General features: G+C 38.9%; 1 protein-coding gene across 1 annotated transcript; it reads right to left on the bottom strand.

Annotated features, from left to right (window-relative positions):
* Positions 1 to 231: 231 nt before the first annotated feature.
* On the bottom strand, positions 232 to 24536 carry myofl (myoferlin like). Its single transcript, XM_039621651.1, has 54 exons — positions 24308 to 24536; positions 23817 to 23872; positions 23645 to 23736; positions 20675 to 20783; positions 20457 to 20553; positions 16467 to 16630; positions 16011 to 16139; positions 15526 to 15588; positions 15334 to 15384; positions 15201 to 15231; positions 14346 to 14461; positions 14119 to 14245; positions 13926 to 14029; positions 13769 to 13837; positions 13638 to 13681; positions 13477 to 13559; positions 13339 to 13374; positions 13043 to 13167; positions 12836 to 12949; positions 12434 to 12611; positions 12071 to 12195; positions 11876 to 11985; positions 11526 to 11718; positions 11246 to 11401; positions 11020 to 11151; positions 10731 to 10894; positions 8941 to 9055; positions 8317 to 8419; positions 7164 to 7303; positions 6910 to 7074; positions 6643 to 6730; positions 6354 to 6431; positions 6050 to 6231; positions 5755 to 5913; positions 5565 to 5666; positions 5309 to 5470; positions 5045 to 5210; positions 4875 to 4945; positions 4769 to 4783; positions 4575 to 4673; positions 4191 to 4319; positions 3540 to 3695; positions 3315 to 3406; positions 3049 to 3219; positions 2765 to 2913; positions 2461 to 2603; positions 2291 to 2379; positions 2115 to 2210; positions 1871 to 2012; positions 1667 to 1766; positions 1372 to 1547; positions 1166 to 1275; positions 926 to 1073; positions 232 to 795 (listed from the first exon to the last, which is right to left on the bottom strand). Exons 1-54 carry the CDS (start codon positions 24393 to 24395, stop codon positions 757 to 759), a joined length of 6141 nt encoding a protein of 2046 aa, XP_039477585.1. The 5' UTR covers positions 24396 to 24536; the 3' UTR covers positions 232 to 756.
* Between the last annotated feature and the right edge of the window lie 17 nt (positions 24537 to 24553).

Genomic DNA, 24553 nt, shown 5'->3' with positions numbered 1-24553 from the left:
AGTACTCTCAGGGTGATTCCAGCTTTTGGGGGGGGTTTTTAGCTCCAACAACCAGCCTGTGGGGGCTCATGGGAAATTATAAAATCAAAAATATAAAAAACAAACAAAAGCCCTTGAAAACCTACATACTGTATTTATGAATTTTACTGCTGCAAACAAAATATTATTTTATTAATAAAAAAAATTATATATTTATTTAGGCATCTCACTTAAAATTTAAACACTCAGGTGTTGTCTGAAAATTATGAACCTAAATTTAATGCATGATCATGACATTTTACATTTATGCTGTAAAAAAATCCACAAAAAACTGTTATGCTAATATTGACTGACGTTCAAACATGTTTACACAGAATACTTGATGTTATCATGATTTTCATACAAACTACGTATGAAGATATTGATATCTGACTATGTATCTATCGATCTAACATCTATCTATCTATCGATAGATAGATCGATAAATCAATAGATAAATAGATAGATCCCTATGATTTATTGAAATCTCATTTCTGTTGCTCTTTTTTCATTTAACAGTTAGTGAAACAAATTTGATTTAATATACATGAAGTACAAAATAATACTGAGAGTGAAAAAATACAAAATTAATAGCAGTCATTGTGACAGGGAAATGCTTAGTCTCAGATTTCTAAGGCATCAGCAGAGACAGTTATTGCTTATTTCCATGGGATGGTAACAGCAAGCAGGTCTGTAGGTTGTGCTGCAGGTAGGTACAGAGCTTCTCTACAGTGCTTCTTAAGAGAAAGGCTTGACGATCTTCATGGAGATATAATTCTGCAGAGAGAAAAAATGGGCTTCTTAAATACTGAATTAAATTCAGTATCCAAATATCCAAAGTGTTTTAGACAAAATACTTTGGACACAACAAACTTGACCTCATTATCAGCAAAATGAGTGAACTTACAGGGAGGGAGTAGAAAAGGATCCCAAGGAACAAGAGTACAAGCAGGAGAAGAACTCCTAAAATGAAAATCCACTTGAATTTGCGCCACACTATGAACTTCATGGTCTTGCAAGGATTTGTAAACCAGAAGAACGAAGTGTCAGGGCGGCTGTTAGAGAATAGAGACACACAGTTATTTTTAAATCAAGTATATTAATGTAAAACAGTTATTAATTTTTCTTTAGAGAGACATATTTTTACTTGGGTGGGTCCAGTCTGGGATTCATGTTGGGCTCTTCTCTGCCTTTCCCAGCCGGCCTTTCCTCCATCTCCTTCTCTTCCACTATTTCCAGTGTCATCTCGACTTTTCCCTGCAATTTTTTTAAAAACGCAGCCTTAAACAGGATCCCACAAAAAAACACACATTAAAAAAATGACAAATAAGTGTGCTGGAGACATGAACATACACCAAGTATAGGTTTTCCACCCTGCTCAATTGCACATGGCCACCAGCCTCGCACAGACTTCTGGGAGAACAGTGAGGTGGGCTGTGATGCCATCATTCCTTGCAACATCTTCAGGCTGCACTTTTCTGGGGTCTTTGCAGGAGGGATGAGATTCAGTAAGTCCAGCTCAATTGAACCTGCAACATAAAATATGTACACGTCTTTCTGTGACAAAGCAGCAGAGCATATGTTATAGCAGTTGGCTCTTTTTAAGGCATTTGCTTCAGAATTTTAAGAAAACACAATACTGTTTCACCTAAGTAGTCATCCAGGGAGAATTTGTCATTATCCCATATCTGGATGATCAATTTAGGAGGAATCCTAAATTCAGTTTTGTCCAGATTCCAAAAATGCTCCTGTATAAAGATAAAAATTCATTTTATTTATTCAAATTATAACTGGTTACATTATTAGCAAGTAATAAGTTGGGGTTTTGTTGCTCATCCATGGCTTTACACACCTTTCTAGAGACAACACACAGCTGCTCTGCAGGTAGGTAGTCAAAGCCAAAGATGAACCTCCAGTTGAAATTTCCATCTCCATCCAGAGATCTGTAGTGGACATCAGTCTTCTGCTTGTTGTCCTCCATTCCTGGCATCCATCTAAAGAACAAACAAAAGCAATATGTCGCCTTCTTGTTGAACATAGTACAAGTGCAGAGTACAAATAAAGGATTAAAGTGAGAGACGGGACATTTAATATACCCTTTAACGTAGATGTCGCTCATGTTTTCCCCAGTGATGCTTCGTTCATCCAGAGTGACATCACTTGTGTTCCAAATGACAGCTCGCAAGAAGTACCTGTTTCAAGTATGCAATTATATTTCACCCCTTGGTGCATTACGTTAAGATATATGATTATTTTGTAAAGAGTTTCTTACTTCTTAGCTTTGCGTGGAGTGATATCACACGGAGGCCCGGGCAAACCGAGCCTCTTGGGGAAAATGTCTACCCACATCTGAATTCGTCCCTGCATTTTTGAGAACAGGGTTAAACAAAGCACAGCACATAACTAAGTTGCTCAAATCAAAATGCATGAATGAGTGTTAACCTGTGATAGATTTGGTTGGTGGGAGCTGAATAGGGTCCTGGTCTCTACATGCTCTTGTACCAATCCCTGGTCTCTGAGGACATGCAGCGCAAGCCTTTCTCTGGCCGGGCCCAAATGCTGGTGTTGTTGTACAGTGTTGCCCTCTGCAAAGAATGCAGTCAGTGTTAATATCACTGACATAAACAGTAAGAAAGCCTCCAAAGTAGCAAGGCAAAAAAACCCAAACAGGACACAATTAACACAACAATAGAGACAGCACATTGAGTATGTGCTATGATAACAGGACTTTCAAGAATAGCTATACCAAATTCCTGCAGGTGGTATTCTCTTCCTGCGAAAGACAATGAGCTTCCATCACCCTCTATGCGTGGATTAGGGACGCCCCGCACTTTAGCCAGATTTTGGAGTATCTGAGAAGGCTTCAGCTGATCTCTCCACTGATTGATCCCAGATCTGCAAGACGTTAGAACCAATGTTGATGTGTAACATCTCTTTTGATCAAAATGAGTGGATACAAACAAAGCAGAGCTACAAAATTGTAGACTTAAGAAAATAAACAGCTGAAGTGCACTTAAAGTACATACTTACACACAGTAAGTCTGTGGCAGGCCACAGCTAGGCCTGAAACGAGAGAGAAGCCTGTTTTCCAAATCGATGACTGTCTCACCCACTTTTTCATCTCTGCTCAGGAGGTCATAGTCATACACAGAAATCTTCAGATCCTTGTCTTGAGGCAGGAAGCAGGATAGCTCAAACATCCTGGAGAAAAGCATGTGAAATGCTTGAGTTTTCACTGTAAAATAATTAAATATCAAAAATGATTTAAAAAGAAAACCATCTCAACAACATCTCACCTTCCAAACACAGGATTGAGGGTGTTAGGTTTGTAGTTATCTCTATCATCCACTGTTTTCCTCCCCAGTGTAATCTTAATGTATGGGTCGCACTGAACGGAGAATGGATAAATAAATAATGTTGAAAGTATTCATCTTTTTCACAATTGTGATAAGTTGTGAGGTAAAATCTGCACAGGGTTAAAGGAAGATGACTTTAGCTGCAGCTTCATGTATGAGACGCACCATGCCGTTTGTATCCTTAGGCTGCAGGTCAGTACAGGACACCACATATATTCTGATCAGGCACTCCTGTGGTCCACTCTCAGGAAGCTCTCTGAACTGGCGAGGTGGAGCTGGCACGCCTGGGTCATCAGGCAGTGGGTAAATCTTGAATGAACCCTGTAGACCACCAAAGAGAAAAGCATTGTTATTTAAATTAAAATTGCAGGTTTCCCCAATGGCATCACAAAGATATCAGGGTTGTTGAAGACATGAATTTGGGAAGCACACTTTAAGCAGGTCAAAGGCAATTTTTTTATTGTATTTAATTTTTACTTTTCTACAGCTTTAAAGGATAAACCCTTCCAACTCTATCTTGGCTACCTAGGCACCACTGAAGAAGAATCGGGCTGGGACTTATGGACTTACTTATTTCCTCACTAGTATAGTTATAGCCTCTCTACGCCTCTTTGGCCAGGGATCACATAATGTTTCAGGCAAACCTGTTAATCTTATTATTATTAACAATTAATTATTAACTTAATTATTAAATTATTAACTTATTATTATTTATTTAGTTTAACTGCAATTCCTAAATTGTCCACTAGAGGTTACAAAAGGAGTATTGAAAATGGCTGTGTACTTAAAAGTTTACAAAATTTCACACTTCTTTACCTTGAACTCTCCCACCACTGAGGGATCATCTTCTTCATCTTCATTCTTTCCTCTCTGAAGTTTGAAAGTGCTGCAGAAATCAGTCAGCCTGTGGAACTCTTTAACCTCTTCTAATTCACAATTGTATACCTAAAAAAAACACAAAAAGCATTACAATTCACTGTTTGTTACAGCAAGTGAATTAAAAACTGGTCTATCACTTAGCTGTGGGGCTTCACAGAACACTCATGCTGGTTTTATTTAACAGAAAATGATTGCAAAATCTTAAGTGTTTTCAGATCACAAGCCTGTCTGTCACAGTAATTTAGATGCAGGTTGTAAAACCATCACAAATTAGATCAGATTAGATCTTTTCTTTTTTCCACCGTGTGTAAAACACATCACCTGCAATTTGTCGTATCCCTTTTTCAGGTAAGGTCCACACTTTTCCTGCTCCCCAGTGGAGGCATAAAACTTACTCCACCAGTCTACTGCCTCCTCCTCCTACACAACACAAAAACAAATATCAATACATTTGGCATTTTTAAAATAGATGATGATATCCATTGGTAGACAACGTGTGACAAGAGAATTCTGACCTTTTCTTCTTGAAGCTATAAAGATGGGAGCAAAGAATGATTTTCATTAAAAAAATATTATTTTTTAGATTTTTTTGTTGTTTTGTTTATGTGACATTTTATCTACCTCTGTTTTTACGATGGGTCTCCCCTCCATGTCTATGACAACATCTCCTTGGGCAGCAGCTATCATTGCCACTGCAAAGGTAATGCAAAATACATATATATATATATATATAACAGACACTTATCTTATGAAGCTAAATATGCATGTGTGACTTCTGTGTCTGTGGATACCTCTAGCAGACATGCAGATTTCATTGTTAAGACGATACGGGTCACAGCGGAACTCCTCCAGACAGTCAATTGTGCACTGTCCCACGACAGGCTTCCTACCGAAAGGTCTGTGGTCGATCACCTTGAGCACGATGGGAGGGGCGTACATCTCATCTTTGGGAAGAAGCTAAGTGAACAGTGAGAGGACAGGCCAAATAAGGAAATATCTAAAGTTTATATATGTGAAGGTGTGTTATTCCCTCCAGGAAGACTTGGGGTTATTACCACTTTGAGTAGCAGCACTGATCCAGGAAAGTTGGGGTTCTTTTTGAAGTTCTTAATCACGGCAGTTTGAACGGTCTCACCACCACATTCAACTATCAAACTTGGGGACGATACTGTGGCCAACTGATATGTCTTCATGTTCCTCAACCCCCAAGTCAAGACCTACAAGCAAAAACAAATATTCATATTACAAAAACTAGCAGGGGCAGATAAGGAGAGCAGCACACCAGAGGGCTTGAACGATTTAAAGATATACCTCAATTGCAGTGAGCTGCACAACTGGCCTGATTCCCTGAGGAACCATGTAGAGATTCTCCCCCCGCCGAGGAGGCACCAATGGAAAATCTCCATCATTAACCTGGAAGACAAGAACAGAGGGACCTCATTTATAAAACTTCCTAATGTTAAATTACAATTTAATCACTTAATTTTGGTGCTTTCTGTACCTTGTCCTTCAATATGAGCTCAGCAGCTAGCAATGCCTCTCCAGCACTGCGACCTTTTTTGGTGACTGGGAACCACAGCAGTTTAGGACTGACAGCCCCACTGGGGTTCAGTTTAACCACAGGGGGGCATGTGCAGCGGCCCATGGCCTCATCTTTACCCTAATGAATATAGTACAGACTTAATAAACCCGTATTATGTCGATTAGGGCCCAAAATGTGCTTTTCTAGGACACAGTTGTGTGTGTACGATTATGTAATTTGATCAGAAGTTGATCAGATTAAACACTGAACCTACCACTTGATCCTTGTCATATAGCTCCAAGACTACATCGGGAGGGTTGCAGGCGATGGTCTGTGGGTCTCCGTAGATTTCAATGTCATCAAAAATGAGAGTCTGGTCCCATGTGGGATTCAGCGTGGTCTTTATGACTTCTGTGGTCTTGCTCACATGCAGAAATGACACATGAGCATAGGGATCTAGAGAATCCAGAATACTCTTATTACCATACTTTCCAAAATTGTACCTCAGGAGTTGATTTTATTTATTGCTCGTTAATGGGCTTACACTGTGTGTGCCTATCACAAGGCTTAGCTCTTACCCGAGAAGCTGTCTTTGTCCATGGCACAGAGATTTCTTCCCTGATAGACATAGACTCTCAGGTGGTAGATGTAAGATCCTGGGGGGAAATTATTTTCATTAAAACTGGATGACTCCTGAAATGGTAAAACCCTTATGGAACATCTGATAAGGCAGTGTATATGTATTTGGATTTGGGATATCAGTGTAGTCTCACACTAAGAGCAGTCAGTCGGGATGTAGTTCAAAGAAAACCTCTGCCTTTAATCAGCAACAAACAGGAATTTATTTTATCTGATTCAGCTACTTACGGTTAAAGTGGCAGGAAACAGTGGGTGTGTTGGCACCAAACACTTTGGCTGCACCCGTTTTACTGGCCTTCTCATCAACATCGACCCCCTGTTAACAAAACAAAGGAGCTTAACAGGAGAGTTTTCTAAATATTGGAGCAAACTTTAAGAAAATTTAAAGCAACACAGCACAACCCAAATAAAGTTGATGTTACATCTGACAGAAATGGGTACAGAATAGAGATTTATATTAAGCAGTTTTACTCAGGGTGCTTAACCTAGACCTACTAAAGCTCCTTCCAGTCTGAAGATGGCAGAGGCCCCAATGCAGTCTGATGGGACCATCTTTTTCCTCCAACGTCGGCGGCGGAACGTGTCAGAGGAGCGCTCTTTCCTGTGGAACTTCCAGCCAATCAGGGAAGAGTATTCCCAACCTTCCCCCGATCCTCGTCTCTAAAGAAGGAACAAAAGCCAAAAAATCCCGCAATGAGATTATACCTGTGTGCTGAATCTAGTCTTTTCCTAATCTATGTCTTCCTCACCTCAGCAATAGCCGTTTTCTCAGATATCTTCCTTCTTTTTCTCATGATTCTCTTCCTGCGGTGGACATGGTACATCTTCTCTGCTGGAGCCCAGGACTTCGGTTTATCATCAGGGGGAATGGTAACCCCATATTCCCAACCTAGTGTCAAAAAAGACATATATAGTTAAGATTCTTCATTATTTGTAAGATGACAGCAGTAGCAAGAGAAGATGTACATTATTAGGCCCATAACTTGTTGAACAAAGACAAACTATTCAATTTTGCCCATATATACCACAGAAGAGTTTAGAAAAACAGTCAATATGCAATTAAAGTGCAGGCTTTAAGTCAAGAGATTAAAAAAAGTAGTATTAACTTTTTAGGAATTATAGACATTTTCAAACAGTCCCCCATATTTACAGGCTGAAAGTGATTGCACAAACTAACATCATTTTAAATATAAGGATTGCTTCTGGTGGATTGTCTGAAATCTAGAATCCATGAACATCACAAAATGACGTTTCCTCTTTGAGATGCTTTGCCAGGCAGCTGCTGCTTGTTTGTGGGTCTCTCTGTCTTCAGTTTTGTGTATAATACCTGAAAGGAGTGCTCTGCTGGGCTGAGATCAGGTGATTGACTTGGTCATTGAAGACTATCCCAGTTCCACCAGGCAGCCATACATACCCATGTCATAACATTGCGCCACCATGGTTAAAAAAAAAAGTGAAACGCTTAGGACCATGAACCTCCATGCTTTTCTATTCCCACCATACTGATCCAAGTTAGTCTTGGTTTCATCTGTGGATATAATTTTTAGATGTTTTCTGGCAAAGTCTAGCCAGACCTTCTTGCTCTTGATTGTAACCAACCATTTGCACCTTGTAGTAAATCCTCTAAGTAGAAATTCATGACGGCATCTCTTAATTGTAGACACAAAGGTGTGCCTGCCTCCTCAGAGTGTTCTTGACTTAGAGATTGTGAAATTGCTTTTCTTAACCATGTAAAGAATTCCCACACTTCAGTTGTCTTTGGTGGTCTGTGCTGGCCGGTGCGTTTCTGTCCACTCCTATTGTTTTTGATGTCTCTTCTATAAGTTTTTTTTAATTTATATACTTATTTATTTATTTTCTGTTTACTGATGGCTTGTGTTTCAGTTTTAATGTTAATGTTACCTCTCTCATCGACAGCTCTGTTGCTATCAAAGCTCCAGTCATCCTCCCAGGTCCATCCAGGCGGACACTCAAAGTCCCCTGGGCTCTGAACCTTTTCACCATTCTACACAAAATAAAAAGTTGGTGATTCATATTAAATGATACAAATACTTAAAAAGCCCAACCGATTTTATTAATGCTCACATTATATACCAGTCAGTCTCTAATTTTATAAAGTTTTTAACAGCTCTGTGTTGCATTTGGAAGGAATAAAAGAGTTGAAACATGTTTGGATACTCATGGGAACTACTCAAAAACTCAGACTTGGGTGATAGATGTCTGCAGCAGCTTTGAGGTTTTTGGGCTCTTATGCAGCCCAAACACTCAATGTGGTGTCATTATCATTACTAGCAGGCCTACTAAAAACTACAAATGGTGTCAGAAAGACAGCAAAAATCATGTCAATAGAACCACAAAGAAATCAACCTGTCACAAGTACACAGTAGTAAAGTAGAAACTGATAACATTGAAAACAAGTATGCATAAACGGGCTTTGTCGTGCCATCTTCACCCACATATTTCAGATAGGGTTTTAAAAGCTAAATGTGTTTTTATATGTCTGTGAGTAAGACCAGTATAGCATACCACATCTGTGTAGGGCTCTGCAGCAGGCTTCCACTCACCACCAGGAAACCGTGTTTCATTCTCAAAAACCTCATCTGTGAACTCTGTGTGGCCTGCATCTGCTTCTGTCAACAGACTTTAGAAAACACCACCATAGCACAAAGGTTAATAAGAGGCTCTCTGACTCAGGCAAAAGTTATGTAGGTCCACGATAAACAGATCAGAAGAGATCAGGAAAGCAGGCTTCAGATAGCTAAGGCTATTTACTCAAACTTCAGTATGAGGCTGTAAGCACTTTAGAGTCCGAAGGCACAAGGGAGGGAAGGAGAAGAAACCAAAATGTTAGCTGATGCCAAATTCCTGTTCATTTCCTGTAATTGTGATGATAATTCGGTTCCTAGCTGTGGCTGGTACCCTCAGTCATTTGAGAGCACACAAGGGATTATACCTGACAATTTGACCCACCAACAACAACAATCAAAAAGCAGGAATAAACAGCTTCTCAAAGGAAACTGTGCAAAAATAACATTAGCCATGCAAAAAAACTGGTAATCTGATTCTGAGGAAAAGCAGAAGAGAAGACCAGACGGAAAATGAAGAAATATACAAAAAAATAGTTGATAAAGAAACAGAGAGAAAGAGAGAGTTTGTATATGTAAGTGAAAATGTGGTATTTAAACTATTTAAAAAGAAACACTGGGCAGAGATTTTTTCTAATAATTTGTCTTGGTCACATATCACTATTTTCTGCTGTGCAAAGACTGAGAGCAATTCTTGGAAATTCTTTCTCCTTTAATTAAGTAAGTAAGTAAAATTTTATTTATATAGCACCTCTTAAGATAGATATCACAAAGAGCTTCACAACAAAAAGTGCAAGAACATTAAAGTTTTAATAGATGACTTTTTTATCTTCTTTTTAAAGAGACCACTGAGTCCACAGAGCTCAGGTTCAGTGGGAGAGAGATACAGAGTCTGGGGCCACTCCTACAAAAGCTCTGTAGCTTCTATGACAGACAGTCATCAGGCCCTGATCACATGACCTCAGGAACCTGCTGGGGAGATTTGAATGCAGAGGTCTAAAAGCGGACCGAAACTACCAGCGGTATGACATGTGAGTACTTAGAAGACTTGGTTAGAAAGAGGTTCTGGGTTTTGGTTAAGACAACTGAACAGCAAGTTAAAAGTTGGATTGCAACTTAGAAAGCCCATATCTGTAGACAGAAAAACATAAATACACTTGGCCCAATGTGGCCCACATCTAAAGTTCACATCTGGGTGTGACTGCAAGTGTCTAGCACCATGTGGCCCACTTTTAGCCACAACTGCCAAAATGAGTCCAGTCCAGGCCCAAACTTATCTGCTTTCTGATTGAAACAGGAAATTAAGATCAAACAAACAAGTGATGCTTTCACTTTGATTACATGCAGTTTTAGCTCTATGGTGTGGCTCAGCCATTCAAATATCAAGTGAAAGCTCTCTAGTTTTGATCCTAGAAGTAGAAACAAATCCCTTTTGGAGTTGCTTCAGCAAGGGCAACTGGTGCAAAAATAAGGGAGTAGCTGGAAATTCCTTTTTTCGACTTATTTTGTTTTTGTTATAGACAGGATAACACCCTAAACAGTGTGTGGTTCTTAGCCTCGATGACATCCCTTACATTCTAGAACACACAGCTTGCTGAGTCTTAACCTTTCCATAAAAGATGCTGAAGTATAAACAGGATAGTAAGATAGCATGTCCAAGTGCACAGCAACAGGATGTACGCAGTTGATTGAAAGGGCTGTGAGTGTCTGCGTGCTTGTATGATTACTCACCATCGCTCAGGATCAACAAACCAGTCTCCCTCCCATTCCCATCCACGTGGTGGCAGAAAGCGTTCCTGTTTGAGCTTCACCTTTCCAGTTACATCGGAGAACTTATGACGTCCAACCAAGCCAGTGGTACCCCATTTGCCAAACACCTGAGCCTGGTTCTCATACTACAGAGGGGAAAAAAAGCAACCGTGTATTCAAGCGATAGTTTATACAATCCTCTCTAAAGGAAGCAGTCACAAATGTTTGTATTTATTTCTTCAGAAACAAATGTTTTGCATAGATACTGTACCATTTCAGCGTACACACTGAAGTTTCCCTCTGAGAAAGTATTGAACTTTTTCTCTTGGGCAGAGAGACCGAGCCACATGTTGATCCTCAGCTGAACCGGGATCTTCAGACCTTTTTCTTTGTCCATGGGATACTGAATACAAAAATTAAATGGCATACAAAATATAATGTAAAACCTGCTGAATTATTGCAAGTTGTTAAAGAAACATTTATGACTTTTGCTTTACCTGCATGAAGACAGTCTGAGTCTTTCCACAATGTTTGCCACAGGCCTCATCACTGAAGTTAGAGTACAGGATCTGGTTGGCTGGGACTCGGGCATAAGCCACACGCTTCTCTCCTCTCAACATCCATATGATCACATCTGGCATGCTGTTCTGAGGCTGAAGGAGACATGAAACATTTCAATTACACAAAGTTTCGATCCTGTTTTTGAGCTGCACTATATTGTACTTTTGATAACGACGGCACCCTGGACATTCTTTAGTAGAGGAAATATTTTCTCACCTCCTCTGCCAGCTGCTTGAGTCTGTCCAACCAGTCTTCAATTTCACCAACAGTGGCCTTGACGTCTGTGGCTTCTTCTCTCACCCGAGTGGCCATCTGCCTGATACTTTCCACAGCGGCATCACGCAGGCTTTTTATTTGGAGATCCAGTTCTGTAATGTTCTGCTGTTCCTCCAGAACTGGAAGCTGAAAACTGTCACACACATCAGATTATTTAGCTTTAACAGCCACCTACAAATGTATCTGTCCTGACAGAAAAAAACATACAACTGTCTAACAATAATCTACATCAAACCACTACTTCATGCAACTGAAAGGACTAGTGTAGGATCTGCCTGGTCTCGTCTTACTTGTTAATGTCCTCAATCAGGCAGTTGATGAGCTTAAGCCAAATTTCAGCTAGGCGTGTCTCAGGAATTTTAGCTAAGATGGCTGTTTTAAAAGAAATAAGGTGAGACTCCTGAAACAAATCACAAAGCGTAAAGGGGAGACATTAATGAGCAGCAGAAATATTATGAAATATTATGTCTGTGCGCTATTCTCACCAGCCTCTCAGCAATGAAGAGGAGAATATTAACAGAGTACAGGCGGTAGCTGATGTCCTCCCAGTACGAAGTGAGAATCACAACAGGCTTAGTGTCAGCCCAGGGTAGGTAATAGTAGTGATTACCTGCACCATACACAGTAAATGTGCTGTTTTATTATTTATTTTACACACACATTAGGAGTTTATGACTCTGTATTCCAAACACTTACAGTGAGGTTAACAGTTTAAGTAATTTAGTAATATATATTTGACTTAAATAACAATAAAAAAAAAACACATGCCTACCCAAATTGCCTTAATGTCATGAAAATATCAGAACTAGGTCATAGTCCATAATCAAGCTAAAAAAACAACTCAGTACCATCAAAAACAGCAAAGCTGTACTGGGTGGTGGACGCCAGGGGCTTGCAGGTGGAATCCAGCTTGTTCCCATAATTACCGATGCTGACCTCAAACTGGATTGGTTCACCGGGCTCTTGAAGCATGCATGCGCTGTGGAAAACTGCGCACAGGGAGTACTTCCTCCTCCGCTGGTATTTCTGCAACCAATTAAAAAAAGATGTGGGAGTGTTATAATTTAATTCCACACCGTTGATTAGAGGTATTCTATCCCTGTTCAGGACCACATTTAGATTAAGTAAACGAAACCAAGCTGCTGGTTTTTGTTTCTGCTTTGGGACGCTCAGACCATCAGTTTAAAAGCACCTTGCAGTTTACTGAAGTGAATACAGCCCGACAGGCTTACAATGTGCGGAGTGAGTACCTGTGCGACCAAGATGTCATCACTTGAGATGTCATCCACATTTTTATCAGTCTTTCCATCCAGCTGAGTGGACAGTTGAACAAGGACCCTCCCCCTGTATGCGACCCCTTCTCCCTGAAAGAGTTGAAAATGCAAAAAAACCGAATATGAAATGAAATGAATAGTAATGAGGGTGAAATACCATGCAGAACTTCTGGTTGGTGCTACCTTTCCATGGTTGAGTTCCTCGTATGGGTCAGGCAGACCTGAGTATTCTCTCGGACTGCCATACAGGTTGACGTAGCAAGGCCCAAAAGCTGGGAGAAAACCAACTTCTGATGCAGCTGTGCTCACTGTAACACACAGAAAAAACAAAAATCCACCAGGAGGATTTGCAGGTAAGGTTAGATACATAAAGAGAAGGAGCGAGTTAAGCAGTCCCTTCATAAGTTTTATGATTCAACCTTAGAGTCTTTTTTAACATAAAAGAAGATACATCAAGCCAGTAACTGTTTAGTACATACATTCAGTGACTGTGTTGGAATTTTCAGTCTGTGTTTCTGTTTTGGATGAATAAAAAAAAAAAGCGGTATTACATTTCGTATCACAACATGGACTTACACCAGTGAGTGACAAAAATATAAACAATACTGTATGATTACCTTCAATCTCTCCCCCAGAGGAAGATATCTTGCTTAGATTCAAAAATGCTGTTCCTATGGCATCATCCTTGGTTAGACGATCCCTGCAAAGAATATATATACATGTCAGATAGTGGTCATGTTATTGTTACCCATGTCTGTGAATAAATGTCAGTGCTTACCAGTCATACATAGTCAACTTGACGCATTCGCACATGGAGGGAAACTACAGAGGCAGAGATTATTTATGACGGAGATTAAAGTCTCATTTAATTTTGAATCAAAGCTTCTTTTTAATATGCATCTTTATTACCTTTACTTGAAGACTGATGAATTGATTAAACTCTGGATTGGCATTTTTCTCAATTATTTTGGTAGAAGCCTAAAAAGACAAAATAATAATGTTAAATCAACTATAATTACATTGAGGGAAATTTTCAAAAATGGTGTTTTAATCTAACATGAAATACCTTCTTCCCAGCAAAGCTGACTTCCAAATATGGATCCACCAAGTTTTTCCTATCTCCATCCCCTCCAAATACCTGTTTTACTGTCTGAACAAAGGCATCATCCACTGCAACACAAAACAGAAGCTTCTTAAACGGATTTCAATGCATCAGCCCATGAGAGCTGCAGAAATGTATTCACCGGTATACCACTTACTCTGTGGCATATCCTCGGCACGATAGACTTTAAGGTTCAGAGTGGCTGATCGCATCGTGACTCCAGCTGGCACCAAAAGATTGTTCTCTATGTCATCTTGCTCCTCATTTGACTCTCTCTTCTCAGTCTGTACACAGGAAGCAAGAGCAGAGCAGAAGAGATGTTTATTTTATTAACACTGCATTAAGAGAAAGGTGTTTTGATTTTGAGGAAGAAGGTACTCTTACCGGTGGTTCTTCTCCAGTAGCCACAACAATTATGCTGACTTTCAGGTAGCCTCTAGGCCCCAAGCTCGAATCATCAAGATCACTGAGGAGGAGCCATTTCCTCATTATGGCGTGACCTGTGTGGGGATTATATCATTTCTGTATCATGTTTATTTTTATATCCTTTTATTAAGCTTTGAGCAGTGACATTTGATTAAACATTTATTCCATTTATTAAACATACAGTTTCAATTATGTTATTACACACGTTGCATTTGTGCTCATGATAGAGTTAAGCATACAGTCGAATGAGGGTTATAAGCGTCGTTCAGCGCTATGTCTGAACTGATATATTGATGAAATGACTTGAATGCTGTGAATGAATGCCTAACATGCTTACACACACACACAGACGTTAAGTACAATTTTTAGGGTAAAGGTAAAATATAAATTTCTTTGTCTTTGCTTAGCAACTAGTGATTTGGGGTCTACAGGAAGCATCTGGAGGAGCCAGACAACCATATAAGGAAAAATGCTGTTGAACACGGAAACTTGTTGAACTGTCATTAATTATAACCTATGCATGTGATGTTTTGTCTAACGCGAGAAGGTGCGTTAACCCTGACATAATAAAACTCTGCTGAAAGTATGTTTTGACGGGAGATCTGCCGTGACAATATTGGGCTGTGTATCTTTCCACACATGTGTTTAATAAAATCATTGTTTTGACGCACTTGGACCAGAAGTCGTTTGTCTCTCACCTCAATCACGAATTCGGGACACATGGTTATGGTGTCATATTAAACATGTTCAAGCATCTACCTGCAGTGTATAGAAAGGGAACTTTCCCAAAACGTGCATGCAATAAATACTCACTAGGTTCGTCATAGATGTAGCCAACATCAAGCTGGATAGGAAAGAAAATGAAAAATGTCAGACTACTAATTCATCCTTGAATGGTGAAACAATGAACACAAAGTTTAGTATATAAAAGCATTTTTTGACACACCTTGAACTCTCCAATTAGACTGTCAGATCTGAGGGAGAAGGAGTCATAGACCTTTGGAGAAAAGATATGAGATGTAGAAATGATTTGATTGTAAAATCGCATAACAGATGGTACAATATACTAATTTTCTGTAAAAACAAAACAAACAAACAAAAAAAACAGCATTAAATTAAATATAACTTATCTGCATACCCGAATGTTGATGCTCTCATCAAACAGTTCTGAGGGGAGCATGTTAAGATTGTAGAAAAACATCTGGAGAAGAGAGAGAGACAACTGTGTGTGCACAGTATATTTTTTTGCCAGAAGCATGCTAATATAACTTTTTGTGGCAAATTACACAACTTACATTTGCTTTTAGCTGAGATTCTTACTGTACATTCTGGCAAAAGCTGAGATGAGGTAAATGCAAATGCAAATGAGAGGGATTAGTTATACTGCAAGAGAAAGCTGAAAGGACTCCTTCAGTATCTACAGAAGGTGACTCTCAAGCTGCCGATAGAGAGAGAAATGTGACAGGAGGTTATTAAAGCTCATAGAAGTGTCAAAGGAAGTAGACAAAGGAAGGTTAAAATAGACAAGCAAGGTCAAAAGCAAAAGTACGCAATCAGTAACAAATTTCTAAAGAGTCATTTCTGGACGAGCTGAGTATCTTTGCGTGGCCATAGATTCATTACCTCATCAAAGAACGGGTTGTTCCCTCTCCTAATTCTCGTCCTGTGGGTTTGTCCACATACACTCACTTTAACCACAGGCTTGATGTTGTTGCCAGGCAGCTGTCTACCCTCGATAACCCGAACACGGATCTGTTTGAAAAGGTAACATTTTTTTTATTTATTTGGGTTACTTTACTTTTTCTGCTAACTTTTAAAGTACAATCCAGCTCAATTAAATATTGGAAAACTGTGGATCAACAATATTGTCCCAGAGAAACTGAAGCAGAACCAGAAAAGTTGTTGACATGTCTGTTTCCTGTTTGTCTATTCCCTGGCACAGGCTTACGTGTTAAGCAGTACTGGTGAAACTTTCTGTCATTTATGTGATTAACAATAACATTTCCTTCTTAGAGTGATATTTATCATTATCTAGGCATAGATTAAAAATACCAAACACCAAACAATACCAAACAATACCTGGAAGTCCTGAGGCTTATTGGCCAGGGCTCTGTGCCTCTTACGCCTCAGACGGATAGATTGTCTAGATTTCCCAGGGTGGCCTGGTAAAGTGGGAGCTCCTGAGCCTCCACCCTGACCTCCCCCATCTGTGTCTGCTTCTCCCTCATCACCCTCATCACTCCCTTTTTGGTGGAAAATCAGAAAGAAAAACACAAAAAAAACCATGAAATTCATAGCCATTCATATTCATAATTATTCTACTCATGCTAAGCTTCAGTCCTGTGGTGACTAATATGTCTCGGCGTGCAACTGGTGATTTAACCCGATGCAGTGAACAGCTCCTTATTTTTCTTAAACAACCATGTTTTAAGACATATCCCATAACTGTGGAAAAGATGTTGCTCATTTTCAGATAGGTCAAATTATTGGCATCAAGTAGATAAAAGAACTAAGGAGATTGCTGAAACAACTAAAACTGGGTTACACACTGTCCAACATGTCATTAAAACCTACAAGGATCAAGGTGAACTAGAAAAATTTGCATTTCCTGCGAAAATGCAGTGTGGATGCTTTAAAGCTGAAGCTGTATGCAAAAACTAGCTGAAAAAGCTGAAAAGTTGCAGAAATTGTAAAAACTTTGCAGAAGCAAAGGAACTTTGCTAAAATGTAGTAACTTAGCAGAACTGCAATATCTTAGAGGAAACATAATACTTGGCAGAAATACAATAGCATAGCAGAACTTAGCAGAAATATTGTAACTTACCAGAAACATGATAACTTCTCAAAAATACAAGAATTTAGGAGAAATAGTATAAGATAACAGAAAGAATATATTTAGCCAAAAATACTTAAGCATTACAGAAACACTATGATTTAGAAAAATAGTTCAACAGAGCAGAAATACTGTGATTTACCAGAGACACTGTGATGAACTATGAATATTGTAATTTTAAATCAATACTATGTTTTAGCACAAATACTATAATTTGACAGAAATACTATCATTTGGCAGAAATACTATGTTTCAGCACAAATACTCTGGTTTAGCACAAATATTAAAACAGCAGAAATACAATTATATAGCAGAAGTGCTATATTTAGAAAGAAAAATATAATATAGTAGAAATAGTATGATTTAGCAGAAATACTACAATATAGCATAATAACAATGATTTAGAACAAATACTATGATTGAGCAGAATAGTAATAACTTAAGTGAAAATACCGGAAAAGTAAGATGACAAGCTGAAAAAAAAAACGGAACATGGTTAAGTTCCCTCAAAACTAATTGTTGTTCACCTGTGAAAAAAAATAAAGAAATAAAAATAAATTTAAAAAACAAGAAGGAACAGCCAACAGATACACACAAAATCAAATATGTATACACAAATGCACAGAGAGAGAGACACACGGAGGGTCTATGCCAGTCAACCAGTCTGAATATATTATATTTTTTTCCAACAATGAGATGCTGCCCTAAAGAGGGTCTCTCTTTCTCTGTGCACTTTTCCCGCCAAAACAGGTGCACGCAGCACAGAGAGACACAGGATTTTTGCAGTCTATTTCTCATAATGACGACTCCCCTCAAACAAATGGCCATAATTTCCTAACCGAGGGGCTAGAACGGTCATTCTTACACCGCTTTTGTTCAGAAGAGATGGGGATCTTCAAGTGTTGACAATTTATCATTAAAATATGAATTATTAAAGATATTTGACTTCTAATGCACCATAACTGAGTAGAGCAAAGCAAAAACTGCCTTGACTTGCCCTCAAACAACACTTTCTAACTCTAAATCTATTTGGAGTATCAATATCATTCTTTCACCGAGAAGAGACAGCAGGCTTTGGTGAACAATCATGGAAATTTTCAGGTCTCTGTGGAAATCCATTAAAAGATATGACAAGAGAAAAAGTGGTTCATTTCCAGAGTTTGAAATCTGAAGAAATCTGAGCGAAGGACTAATTTCCTACCCTCAAACAAGTCTAACTCATTTCAGAACGGTAATAGGTGAGAAAATAATTCTTGAATTGTGAGCGTCAGGAGTGTCTGAAGATATACTGGGACAAGCCTTATGTCTTAACTTTGCTTCGTTAAGGAGATATGACGATCGAATATGCCTCTCATTACAGAAATCAAGCGGTGATTTTGAACAAGCTCTCCATTGACTTTCTATGGAGTTTTTTGCGACTTTGTGTTGGTCTGAGGAGATTTGCCAAAATTCTATAAATCCCACAACAATGATAGTGACATTTCAGAAAGCCAGCAAAAATACCTACGTTTTGATGTATAATTTGTGGAAGTTGAGTGAAAATTGAGCAAGTAGCAAGAAGTTGTTCGGACATGAAGAGAAGACTGCAAAACCTTCAGTGGCACACTGGAAGCCAAGTGCATAGCAACCATAACAACGCATGTATTTTGTGAAAAATCACAATTTTGCAACTGAAAACTTTAAGAGGCATAAAAGTAAAACGGTAAAAGATTTGAAAAAGCTGATTTATACCTGAATAGCCCAATAATTTGAGAACATTTTAAAGTTTGAATGGTTGTTCTATGTGAAAATATGAGGAAGTAGTTAAGTTTCAGAAACAAGCAAATTTTAGCAGAATTGCAGAAGTTTCCCATTCATTTCAATGGGACAAATTAAGCTTAATATTTTAAAAAGTATAGTAGTGAAAAATACCAAAAGACATAGCACACATTAGCAGAAATAGCAGAATAGTTTAAAATTTGAACGGTGAAAATCGGCTGAAAATTGTGGAAGTAGTTAAGTGCCAAAAAGTGTACGGAAGTCCCAAGAGGAACTCAATAGTGTGGATGCTTAACCAGCATCCACACAATTATCATTTTTGAGGAAGAAATGTGGTCAGAAATAAATCTTGAATGATTGTGACCATAGATCACTTAAATGTTTAGTGATATCAGAGTGCAAAAAATCATCAGTAGAACGCACGGCTGTTTTTAACAGTGATAGCTGGAGCATTTCCACGCATTCAATGCAACGAGAACTCGAGGGATTGGGACTAAACTTCTGTGCAAGAAAACCATGCATCACTGAGCTCTAAGGAGCTTGAAAAGAAGGCGACTGGATTTTTAAAAAGTTTTTAAAGATGTTTCACCTCTTATCTAAGAAGTTTCTTCAGTTCTAAAACCACATGGTGGAGAGTTCCAGTTATTTAAACCCTAGTGGGAGTTGTCCCTTAAGAGGGTTGCTGACCCACTATTAATCATCTCATGAGCCAAGGTATGAAGAAAAATGTTGCATCATTACCACCAGCGGTTTTGGGTGACGCCATTGCGCACCCTTGCCTCACCGTATCATGTGACCTACTGATGTCATCGAATGCAAGATATCAGTGGGAGTTGAGGCGCCAGGAAAGGGATCTCAAGACTACATTGTTGGTGGGTAATCTTTGGCGTCATAAGCCACCCTCTCTGTGTGTCAGTTGACATCGATGGCCTAAAACTTTTCAAGCTCCTTTGACTACCATAACCTTGATGACTGAGAACCTACAAAGACATGCATCATCAAGACTAATCGGAGTGGGACGTTTTTCAGTTTCCTAGGGAACATGAACTTTGTAGCAATGATAAACAGTCATGTGGTATGATGAATCCAGATTTAGCATTTTCCAGAGTGATGGGTGGTGAAGGTGAAGCCATTCACGCACCATACCTAGGAAGCATGTTCAGGAAGCATGAGACATCATTTTCACACTTGGTTTTGGCTACCACAGAGTCCAGACCGTAGCCCCACTTAGAATCTCTGGGATGTTCTGGAGAAGACTCAATGATCCAGCTTTCCCATCATCAATATAACATCTTGGTGTACAATTAATGCAACTATACATGGAAATGAATGTAACTTTGCATATCTCACAGAGTGAGATAGATAGATAGATAGATAGATAGATAGATAGATAGATAGATAGATAGATAGATAGATAGATAGATAGATAGATAGATAGATAGATAGATAGATAGATAGATAGATTTTAGTCTTCTTACCAGCATCCAAATGAGATATGTCTCCATCAGTTTGATCATTTAGGTTTGAAGTGGCATTGATAGGTGACTCATACCCAATGAGCAAATTAATGACTGCCTAAAAAAAGAATACATTCTTAATTACCACCCATTACAATGTAAATCTGACCAGCTATATTGCATTTCATAAAAACAACTGCACAATAAATAGGATCACGCTATTAATTAAAGGTATTCACCCCAAAAGACTGCTGCTTCTCATTGACAAGTGGTATATTCTTGGATGGGAGGGATTTCGCATGACCACTGGCCAAGTCTTTCAGTGAGATTCTTGCAGAACCAATAAATCTGAAAAGCAATCACATTCATTTACATTCACATTCACTCGAGTCATACGCCAATCAAGGAAACCATCAACCTCTTTCGAATCGGTAAAACTAAGGATGCTAGGGATGCTTTGCTTCCACAATTTGTGCTGAAGAATTACCACAGGCAGGAACTGGACTCAGTGTTTGTGACTGTAATTGCTCGTTGCTGTGGATATCTAAAAGTTTCCACTTCCCAGTTTCACTTCTTCATATAAATATAACAAATCAAACAACAACACCGACATTGTTACTTTATTAAAAGGAAATTATGTAATATATGTAATAATGACAATAGCTTGCAACACACTGGGCATTTTTATAAATGATAGCATGGGCGCATGGGCACATGGGTACAGCTGTGGCTCAGAAGGTTGAGCGGTTTGTCTACCAGTGGAAAGGTTTGTAGTTCAATCCCTGTAGTTTGCATGTCAAAGCAATCTTGGGCAAGACTGAGATGCCCTCAACTGGTCCATTGGAGGGTGAGCATGTCTGCGCTTGTGACATCAGGGTGTTGTGTTTATCTTGTCAACCCCATTAACCTGTTCTCTCACTTATCTGATCTTTTCCTAATGCTGATTGGTTGTTGACGGCTTGCTGCACAAATATAAACCCAGAGAAGGTGGGATTAGGATTAAACTTTATTATCATTACACATGTATAAATACAGGGTAACGAAATACAGTACCATAAGTACAGCATGATGGTTGGCAACTGGTGTCTTGGACCTTTTCCCTAGCTTTATCTTTCTATTGTTTTCTTAGCTTTGATTATTAAGTATAGTTAAAGTTGGGAGTTATCAACCCTAGTGTTTTTAGCTTTGGTATACGTTAGTCTAGTTTTCCAGACCTAGTTTAGGGGAGAAGCCTGAATCCGATGCCCCATTGTGTGGTTGGCTCATGGTCTTCTTCCTCTTTTGTTTGTTTTTAGTTGGGAATTCTGTGTCTTTTTGTTTCTGTTTGTCCTTTGGGAGTAACTATATTTCCGTTATTAGTAGCTTGTTGAATGGCAGCAGTGTTGTTGCATCTGATGTGCTGGTTTCCTTTGAGCCATAAACTTAAGGACTATAACAGGGCGAATGTGGCTTTTATAGTACAAAGAGCTGAATGCTCAGAGTAGAATCCACTATTTAGGTTCATTTACCAAATGACTGTAACTCAATTTGAACTCAAAGATTCCACAGCAAGTTTTCCTCTGATGTCACTTTACCCATTTTGTAAAAAGGGAGATTTGAATAAAGCAGTTGAACTAGTGTATGAGGAAAACCTAAAAAGATGGAAACCATTAACATGTACCACAGGCATGTGCTCTATGCCCAGTTTAACAATGAGCCAAATGCAGAGCCAAAGAGGTGGGAGAACAGTCTTACTCTAGTAAGTAAAGAACATGAGAACAGTCGCTTTCATGAGTCGCTTTCACAATTTTCTCTGCGGTTCTCAACAGATGTGGGATTAGTTGAGACTGCACAGATCTTAGAAAACTTGTTCTTGGCAGAAAGTGTCATCTGTGGAAAGAATCTGGGATGGTAAATTACTGCCTCTGGCAGACTGTGCAAGGAACACTCAGTATAAGGGTAATGATTATACATAACTTCTACTGTGAAAGAAAACTTTAAATTCTAGTGTCAAAATATTTGTAGCTGCACTACTAAAGAAAGGATTTTTACTTTAAAACGTCTAACCATTTTTTTGGCATACTCGGGTATTTTCCACTACTAATGTATGACTTTTAAAGACAGCTGAGGAAATACCAAAATAAAATTTCCCAAAGGAAACTAGGTCTCAAAACTGCAAGTTGAGCAGCTGGATTTGCCTTCTTTTAACTGCAGTACAGATTAGACATCCCTCTTCGGTTCCCTGAATCGCATTCCTTCTCTTACCTATTATGGATTTTAGTTGGGGGTAACGGTTGGTTAAAAACCAAAAAACCAAAAAACCACGTTTCCTGATTTTTGGCATTACTGTCTGTTAACAATGACAAACGTGCCGATGACAAGCCAGCACAAGCTTCCCCTCTCATGCAGCTTTGGAAAAACATAAAGTGTGTGCGTAGCTAAGGCAGACAGTCTCCACCAACTACCCCCACCCAACTCCACACCCCTTTTGCCTGCCTCAGAAGAATTTATACTGTGTACAATCAGTCACTGCAGTGACTCAATGGAAATTTTATTACTTGGTCTCCTTTCTTGTCTCCACTTTTATAAACAAAAGAACCCAGACTCTCTATGTTATGTGTGTATCTGTCAAACACATTAATGAGGATTATTAAAGTGACTAATAAGCAACAGTTTGAGTTTGAGGAAAGAAAAGTGAAAAGGAACATTTTTTTTCCCTTTTAAGGTAACATTTTTTTAAATGGTGGAGCACCATTGTTTTTTATTTGCATAGCAAGTCTTAACATGGACGCAGTATCTCCTGGAGTTACACATGTCAGTGAAGTTTCAACATGCTGCTTTGCTCCTCAGGAAAAGATCATAATAACTATTTTCAGCCACACGCTGGGAGTTATAATGTTGGTCATCGGTGCTCAGCTACCATGAAACTCTGCTTCACTTATTATAATTACATGTCAAAAGGAAAAACCACTGAGCTGGGATGAGGTTTTCCCTTTAAGTTATTACCTGAGCCATAAAATGCATGTATATCTGTAATGACTAGCTGCACTCAAATGAACTTGCTGACTCAGAGACATTTGTCATGATGGGTTAAATACTGATTCAGTGCCACACGCCAGTCTAGTTTAAGACAACTAAGGCTGCCATCACTTTAAAACAGACAGACATTCATGACTAAATCAACATGCAAATGTGATCATTTTTCCACCCATTGCTCTCCGTGCACATACTTGTCTTTTCCGATTGTTTCGTAGTCTTTTACAACCACGTTGAGGAATGAAGATGCATCCAAAGGGCTGCCTTTCAAATCAAATTCAAGCACCTGTAATTACAAATAAGGGGCATACACATCAACATACTATCACGCCCAAACATTAAAGCTAACTTTCAGTTTACACTTACTTCATTCCAAACTGGATTGAGCTCATTATCAACTGCTTTGGTTTTCTTCTTTTCACCTGTAAGAAAACATGACAAAGTAATGATTTATATTCCTTTTTTAAAATATGTTTCCTCCAAGCACTTTGAAGTTTAACAGTGAATAGGAGCGACCCATAAAACTCTCAAACCAACCCCAAACTTATTTTTCAACTAAAAATAATTGCTGCACGAACAATTTTACAATCCTGAGGGAGTTTTTATTACAATGACAATGCAAGCCTTCTCCTTTGGGAGCCGTGGGTTATTCTGACCTTATAAGGATGCATTTTTGTTTTGTGAGTCACAGCCAAAATATTCAGCTGCAATAAATGTTTAAGTGATCACAACTAAAAGATGTTAACCTGACAGAAAGGGAAACACTGTATGCATGCTCAGTTTCACCTAGAAAAGAAAGTGACACAGCATACAGCATGAAAAGTTAATGTAATAGTTAACTTGAAGACTTTTCTCACCTCTAAAGATCACTGAAGCTATTGGATCTGGGTTGCCAAGTTTCTTTTTGGGTATCCCGCTGGCGGATTCAACTATGACCCGCAGCATGTTGATAGAAGTCCAAAAAAGAAAAAACCCACTCAAAGAAAAGCTTTATATTCCGCTGAGAGAGAAGGTGCCATCATAGGAGGAACTGAGACAAAGTTTAAAGCGGAGGAGGAAAGGGGTGGATACCGATCACCTTATGAGTCACAGCAGCCACCAGC

The sequence above is a fragment of the Oreochromis aureus genome, linkage group 13, assembly GCF_013358895.1.
Source record: "Oreochromis aureus strain Israel breed Guangdong linkage group 13, ZZ_aureus, whole genome shotgun sequence".
In the NCBI taxonomy this organism is placed as follows: domain Eukaryota; kingdom Metazoa; phylum Chordata; class Actinopteri; order Cichliformes; family Cichlidae; genus Oreochromis; species Oreochromis aureus.
This window is presented reverse-complemented; position numbering and strand designations above follow the sequence as displayed.

Bases quoted from the DNA above. Each gene is read 5' to 3' on its own strand.
- myofl (XM_039621651.1), bottom strand. From the start codon at position 24,395: ATGCTGCGGGTCATAGTTGAATCCGCCAGCGGGATACCCAAAAAGAAA. The intron at 15,385-15,525 runs GTATGCAGATAA...TTTTCTCCAAAG, and splicing joins ATGAGAGCATCAACATTCGG to GTCTATGACTCCTTCTCCCT. The intron at 13,838-13,925 runs GTATTTCATGTT...TTGTCTTTTTAG, and splicing joins TCAGCTTTGCTGGGAAGAAG to GCTTCTACCAAAATAATTGA.